Genomic DNA, 8,245 nt, shown 5'->3' with positions numbered 1-8,245 from the left:
AAATTACTCCTCACAATACCGGGATGATGTTATTACCCTCTGGAAAAAAAATCAATGCTCTGTGTGGAGTTCAGGCTCAGCCCACTGTGTGTGTGGGCGCACCTGCTTTCATAATACATCTGCTGACCTTGCTATCTGCAGCGAATGGTGAAAACGCCACTGAAATGAGCCTTGATCATTGGTGCATAAAACCTCACACAGACTGGTGACATTGATCTCATAAAAAAAAAAGTTTTTACTCAACTATCAAATGATGTCAGTCATGTTCATATCACAGCTAGGGATAAAAGTGGGTTACAGACAAGTTTTTTGTTTTGTTTTTTTCAAAGATTTAAGACCAATAAATTAATGAATAAAATATATTTATATAATAAAATAGTATGTTATTAAGTAGTATATATACATAAGAATATGTGTATATATATATATATATATATATAAACCCGATTCCAAATAAGTTGGGACACTGTACAAATTGTGAATAAAAACAGAATGTGGAAGTTTCACATTTCAATATTTTATTCAGAATACAACATAGATGACATGTCAAATGTTTAAACTGAGAAAATGTATAATTTTAGGGGGAAAATAAGTTGTTTTCCCCCTTTCATGGCATCAACACATCTCAAAAAAGTTGGAACAAGGTCATGTTTACCACTGTGTGGCATCCCCTCTTCTTTTTATAACAGTCTGCAAACGTCTGGGGACTGAGGAGACAAGTTGCTCAAGTTTAGGAATAGGAACGTTGTCCCATTCTTTCTAATACAGGCTTCTAGTTGCTCAACTGTCTTAGATCTTCTCTGTCGCATCTTCCTCTTTATGATGCGCTAAATGTTTTCTATGGGTGAAAGATCTGGACTGCAGGCTGGCCATTTCACTACCCAGATCCTTCTTCTACGCAGCCATGATGTTGTAACTGATGCAGTATGTGGTCTGGCATTGTCATGTTGGAAAATGCAAGGTATTCCCTGAAAGAGACGACGTCTGGGTGGGAGCATATGTTGTTCTAGAACTTGGATATACCTTTCAGCATTGACGGGGTCTTTCCAGATGTGTAACTGCCCATGCCACACGCACTTATGCAACCCCATACCATCAGAGATGCAGACTTCTGAACTGAGCACTGATAACAACTTGGGTTGTCCTTGTCCTCTTTAGTCTGGATGATATAGCGTCCCAGTTTTCCAAAAAGAACTTTGATTCGCCTAACCACAGAACAGTTTTCCACTTTGCCACAGTCCATTTTAAATGAGCCTTGGCCCCGAGAAAACTCCTGCGCTTCTGGATCATGTTAATTGTTTCTTTTTTGGCCTATAGAGTTTTAGCCGGCAACTGCGAATGGCACAGTGGATTGTGTTCACCGACAATATTTTCTGGAAGTATTCCTGAGCCCATGTTGTGATTTCAATTACAGTAGCATTCCTGTATGTGATGCAGTGCCATCTAAGGGTCCGCAGATCATGGGCATCAAGTATGGTTTTCCGGCCTTAACCCTTAAGCACAGAGATTGTTACAGGTTCTCTGAATCTTTGGATGATATTATGCACTGAAGATGATGATAACTTCAAACTCTTTGCAGTTTTTCTGAGAAACTCCTTTCTGATATTGCTCCACTATTTTTCGCCGCAGCATTGGGGGAATTGGTGATCCTCTACCCATCTTGACTTCTGAGAGACACTGTCACTCTGAGAGGCTCTTTTTATAGGCCAATCATGTTGCCAGTTGAACTAATAAGTTGCAAATTGGTCCTTCAGCTGTTCCTTATATGTACATTTAACTTTTCCGGGCTCTTGTTGCTACTTGTCCCAACTTTTTTGGAAAGTGTAGCTCTCATGAAATCCAAAATGAGCTAATATTTGACAAGTCATTTCAAAATGTCTCACTTTCAACATTTGGTATGTTATCTATATTATATTGTGAATAAAATATAAGTTTATGAGATTTGTAAATTATTCCATTTCTTTTTTACTCATAATCTGAAAAGTGTCCCAACTTTTTTGGAATCGGGTTTGTGTATATACGTATAAACGTCTTTTAATTTATTTATTTAAAAAAATTAATAAATAAATAAACATGGCTATGCGTTCTGTACTAGACTAACTGAGACTTGTCATGGTATCTGTATACTGTTGTTGTTCTCTTGTTGACCTGACTGTTTCTATTGTTCTCATTTGTAAGTCGCTTTGGATAAAAGCGTCTGCTAAATGATTAAATGTAATGTAATGTAATCCTCAAGCCTGCATGGTTCAGATCAGACTTTTGGTGTTATTCTGGCAAATGCAAATGCAGATTTTAATGTTTTAAATGTTAGATTTTCCAAGGCAGGTGTCAATGTAACTTCTTGCTCTTTTGTGTGAGTATTCAGTCTAAACAAAAACACAACACCTTGAAGCACATCAAAACTATTCAAATCTTCACAGACCTGTCTTGCCTGAACATGACCTGGGTCAGTGTGGTGGAGAAGCCTTTAAAAGTGTTAATGAAGTTGGTGTTTGTGAATGGGCTGTTGAATTCAGGCCCTCATAGCTCTGCCTCACCCATTTAACATTTAAATGTCACCTAACAAATGGCTCACACTGAACCAAAGGTGTTCCCAGCACCCCATCATGGCTTTATTGAAAAAAAGAAGCCCATTGGATGGTGGAAGCCCCATGGACCTAACAAACTCCTGGATTGGCTCCAGGCCATTACTCAGCTGCAGAGAATGTTCTATTACTTAATGTCCTTGGCAAAAGCCTCCACAACATTTGTACTAGCATAACAGTAAGTCAAACTAATGTCCATAAACATGTCTGGGCGATTTATAATTAGGTCAGTTCAGACATCATATCTGATAATGTTCTTTTTAAGCTTCTACTTCTACAGCACAAGATGAAAAATCTGTTGAATCTGTTTTTTAGTCTAAAATTTGTTAATTTAAATGAAGCTGAATTCAAATGAAATAAATATTAGATGAAAAACTTAAACTAAAAAGAATTATAAATGTTGCCTAAGGAAATAAATTATGTAAGTTGAAACAAAATTACCATGGATAAAAATTAAACATTAAATAGACATAAAAAATACTGACTGTCTGCAAATAAAAATTACAAAAAACATGACAAAATTACAAAAAAATTAAATAAAAACTGAAAATATAAAACAAAGGCAAACAAAAATAACAGACACGTTTTTATGTTTTCATGTTTTTAAGTCATTGCTCAAGCATATACAAAATAGTGTGATGTTTAAGATGAATGGAATTTCATTCAGATGATTAATTATTTGTGAAACATTTACAGACATCTGCTCATGCAGCCTTTCGCTATTCATCATAAATCATGCTAAATCATAGCATAACTGGGAAATGGCTGCAATGACATTTTAATTTCTATTCACTCCTTTCTGTCACCACAAAGTGATTCAAATTTAGCATATGATTCCCCCTTGATAGGCCAAAAGAATGACCATGAATCCGATGTAGACAAAACCTCCCTTATACATGCAAACACAATATTTAAAGGAAAAAATTACGTTTCCAGAGAACAGGATATCTGCTGCTTCAAAAGAAACTGGAAGTTGAGCAAGAGAAGAGACAGGACAGCTATAATCAAGACATTTAGGCCAAGCTTGAAATATTAAGTAATAGTCATAAAAATATTAATTTTTCAAATGGAACAGTTTATTGAATCTTTAGACAAATTATGAAAAAAGTCTGCATATGTGATTTCTCTTTGAGTAGCCTATATCATTTGTTACATTAGGCTTTTATTGCTCATAATAGCCTAATATAGTTAGGCTAACCAAGACTTGTCATAGAACTTGCATATTATTGCTCTTTTGTTGGTTTTGATGGTTTCTGTTGTCCTTATTTGTAAGCCGTTTACGATAAAAGCGTCTGCTAAATGGCTAAATGTAACATGAATGTAAATGTATCGAAACTTGTTTAAACAAAACTTCCATTAATTGATCCCGTGTGAAAACAGATGCCTCTACATGCATTTAATGATAGCTTTATATACTTGAAGTCTTACAAGTCTGAACTTCACAAGACATTGGGGGAGGAGGGCATACAGACAGACAGACAGACAGACAGACAGACAGACAGACAGACAGACACGCCCGCGCGACATCCGCCGTGACGTTACGCTCGCGCTGTCTGAAGGCTTTCAGTCTGTGCGCGTGTTGTTGACGGTCAGACAGAGAGAGACAGCGGACCAGGAGCGATCGTCCTGAGGTAAGTTCCTTAAAAAAAAGCTTTAACAAGCTATCTTATACACTCTGTGCATTTACTAAACGGTTCAAGAGATGCCCTGTGTGTTTTTAAATCTTTTGTGATTATTTTCAATGGTTATGTGATGTCCTAAGAGCTCGGAACGGGATTTGAAGCGTTAGCTCGGTTAGCGCGTGCTAAAGGGTTTAAATGTTCTAGCCACACTGCTAAAGCTGTCTGTACGAGCGAGCCAGATTTAGATGTAAAACCGGTTTAGGTGCTCTTATTAAGCCAAGTTGGTTAAATGTAGCGTGTGAATCTGTGGGATATGTGTTGTGATGTGCCATTTAAAAGGAACGTATTGCTTAACGTTAATATTTAAGAGATGTATCGTCGTGCTCTTATGATCTGGTTCTTGATTTTTAATTCTCAGCCTGATCAACATTATGTGTATTACTTTTAATATGAAAAATAAAAAGACAGAAACGCATTTGTGACGATAGCTATTTAACATTTTTGGTGGGTCCGGTTTCATTCAGTCAGTCTAACGTTAAATAATTTGGCAAATGATTCACTGCCGTATAAAGTCACAGAAATGGGATTAAAATCCAAGCTTTCGCTGTCGTTTTGGCATATTTTGGATTTAATATATGTGGGTGATTTTTCTGTAGTTATGTTGAGGGTCTCCCTTCGCGGTGATGGGGATTGTCACACCGCGGGCGCTCAGCGCATCTTTGCCCAGAGAACGAGAGGGGAGAGACGGATAGAGACGGGGACTGAGCCGCGGTGCCCTTGCGGGGTAAAAAGATCTACACTGTCGCTCAGGGTTAAAAATAGACAGCATTTGTCAGAAAATGGTTAGTTTACGAGGAAACGACGTTTGCAGTCAGGGCCAGTCTATCCGAACGGTCATACAAATTTGGTAAAGCGTAACCAGGGCGAAAATCTCGTTTTATTTCGAGGAACTTGCATTTGGGGACCGTGTTAAAATTGGCCAGTGTGGATGTGTGCGTCGTTTAGCGTTCGTGGAACAGAGGCGCATGTTGTGAATTACGAATTAAACGCGATTCATATTGGTTTTAGCCGAGACCTCACTGGCATGCGCTGATTTTGGTGCTGTGATCTCTCATTTTGCATTCATAATCATAATCGGAAATTCCGTTTCCGTCAATGTCGGGCTTTTGCGATCAAATTATTCAGTCAGCTTTTCCTCTATTACAGATGGCTCGTGTGATTGATCTTTTCATAGATGTGGTGGTTATGTACAGTTATTACATCTTATCTCAAGCCTGCTGTGGTTGGACAGGACTAAATGGCTGTTCGCTGTTAGTTACGGTTGCTGTTGGTTATCTTTGTGTTAAACCGACGTTGTTAGTGCATTGACACGTTGACAGATTCGGCATGCTGTCAATGGGAGAAAAACTAAACCACCGGGAAACTGTCTTTAGATCGATTGCTCTCGAATTAGATTATCCTGATTGAGGTGAAAAATTTTGTAGCTCTGGCCCCAACACAAAAACTGTTCTATGCTTTTTATTGCCTTGACAATCTTTTCATGCCCATTTGTGTGGCTTCACATTCTGATTCGTTGTTTTTCAAAAAAAATTGTCTAAGCCATTTACTGCTATCTGTGTTTAACAATTTAAACTTTATGAAAACTTTAAACTTTCCTTCACAGGAAGCTCATCAGATCATTAATTCTGTCACCATCATGCATGAAGCTGGACGTAAAAGGATTTGCAACCTTTAACACGGTGAGGAAAGAAAGGCCAACTCAGAAGTGTCCTGTTTGAAGAACAGCTAAATATTTTCCACCCAAGAAAGACCAATCATCTGTGTACAGACATGGCCAGCCCTCAGACGAGTCTGAAAACCGCTTTCAAAGACCTGACGTCATTCAAAGGCAACATGAAGCGGCTGTACAGGGAGCGACTGGAGGATGCACCAATCAAAAAGCGGGTAATGGCGGAGATGCACCTGAAACGACACAGTCTGGAGAGCGTCCCCAAGCCCCCGAAGGTCAAGAAGGAGCGCGAGGAACACGGCAGCTCAGAAATGGACATTGAGGAAAGAGAATTTCACATTGTGGGGGCTTCCAAGGCTTTAGATCTCAGCGCGGGCCTAAAGCACACTCTAGCACAGTTCACGCTGAGCAGCCAGAGCTCACTGGGAGGTCCTGCTGCCTTCTCAGCAAAATCTGCGCAGGACTGCGCCTCTCCTGCTGGCATGGCTCCCCTACCGTCTCCCCCAGTCCTTGGAGGCGGCCCGCTCTTGGTTCCCTGCGACAGCTCCACAGAGCTCACCCATTCTCTGCTTGAAGGAGAGTCCATCTCCTGCTTTGTTGTAGGTGGCGAGAAGCGTCTTTGTCTGCCACAGGTACTCAATTCAGTGCTGCGAGATTTCTCTCTGCAGCAAATCAATGCTGTCTGTGACGAACTTTATGTTTACTGTTCCCGATGCGATGCCGAGCAGCTGCACATCCTCAAGGTGCTGGGCATCCTGCCTTTCAACGCACCTTCCTGTGGCCTGATCACCCTAACTGATGCCCAACGCCTCTGCAATGCCCTGCTCCGCCCGGGCGCCATCCTCTCGGCCGACCCCAACAGCAAACTGGCTGGCCAAGGCCTGCTGAAGGAGAGCGAAGCCAGTTTCCAGGTCGAACACCAATGTCTGGGCAAGTGCCAAGGCCTGTTTGTGCCCCAATTCTACATCCAGCCGGACGTCCCTTGTATTCAGTGCATGGAATGCCGGCTGCTGTTTTCCCCACAGAACTTTGTAATGCACTCACACAAGTCCCCTGACAAGAGGACCTGCCACTGGGGTTTCGATTCAGCCAAGTGGCCCTGCTACTTACAGCTAGGCCGCAAGCATGAAGGCACGCCGGAGGAGCCACAACTCAAACAGCTGCTGGACGAGATGAAGGAGAAGTTTCACTACCAGCTTAAGAGGCCTCTGGACAAAGTAAGTGTCTTTTTCTTCCATGTTTGCTCATTCGCTAAGGTCAAGTTTTGCAAGTGGATTTGCACGTGTGTGACCAGATGGTAATGTGTGATAGTCTACAGAGGAGACTGTTTGCTATTGTCTGGGCCAGGCTGCAGTTGTTTTGATAAACTAGTGCTGACCCAATTTTATGAGGTGGCACGAGGCAGGTGGGGACGTATGGCAGGAGGGAGGGAATTCCAGTTGGTCTGGCTGAAGGGGAAGTACATTATCCTCAAAGGTCAGAAGAGGGCCATCTTTGGGGGGTGCATCTGCATAGCACATCCTTAAATTTGATATAATTTACATAAGAGTGTAGATTTTTACCTTTAATGCAGTATTATAAAATTAAAATAAACTGATGAAGGTGATAATAATGCAAAATGTAACAAAAATGTAAAATAAAATATATCAAACATAAAATTTAAAATCTAAAATCCACAAATTAACATTTAACATTAACAATTAATGTAAATTTTTCTTATTTCTTTCTTTCATTTTTTTTTATCCTGTTAAGTTTGTTTTGCATTTGATCATTGTTAGATCTTCAGATTTTTGCATTTTAGAGTTAATAAAAATTGTTTTATTATTTTATTTAGGTTAAATTAATGTGTTTACTAGTATAATTTAAATATCTTGAAATTTAACAGCAAAGACTAGTATTTTTGCTGTATAGTGGCATTGTCATGATTAATAATCTCATGTTTTTTGTTTATTTTAGTAATTTTTTTATGAATGTTATGTTCTTGAATGTTCCAAGGCTTTCAGTGTGAGCTGAAATTATTTTTTTAGCAATACGAAACCAGTTTGATGTAATGCTTGATACTGTAAACTTGTATTTGATATCATATTATTTTAACTTATAATCATAATTATACACACACTGGTTTAGCAAAATAATTGTACCGTTCACTGCAATTTGTTATTCTAGTTATTTAAATATAGCAGCTAATAAATCAAAAGCATTGCAAATTCACAGAAAAATAGCTTAATTCCAAGGTTTTATTTGTGTCATCCGTAGAAGTTGCCTTTTTTAATAGGGAAACTTGTATTACAATCATTGTATTGGGAAAA

General features: G+C 39.3%; 1 protein-coding gene across 2 annotated transcripts in view; it reads left to right on the top strand.

Annotated features, from left to right (window-relative positions):
• Nucleotides 1-4,108: 4,108 nt before the first annotated feature.
• LOC113045490 (ski-like protein) overlaps nt 4,109-8,245 on the top strand; it is a 28,949-nt gene continuing 24,812 nt past the window's right edge. For both annotated transcript variants that reach the window (XM_026205889.1, XM_026205888.1), the window contains exons 1-2: nt 4,109-4,216; nt 5,871-7,153. In XM_026205889.1, coding sequence (XP_026061674.1) covers nt 6,038-7,153 — 1,116 coding nt within the window. In that variant the 5' untranslated portion in view covers nt 4,109-4,216; nt 5,871-6,037. The remainder of the gene's footprint in view (nt 4,217-5,870; nt 7,154-8,245) is intronic.

The sequence above is a fragment of the Carassius auratus genome, chromosome 27 (genome assembly GCF_003368295.1).
Source record: "Carassius auratus strain Wakin chromosome 27, ASM336829v1, whole genome shotgun sequence".
Taxonomy (NCBI): domain Eukaryota; kingdom Metazoa; phylum Chordata; class Actinopteri; order Cypriniformes; family Cyprinidae; genus Carassius; species Carassius auratus.
This window is presented reverse-complemented; position numbering and strand designations above follow the sequence as displayed.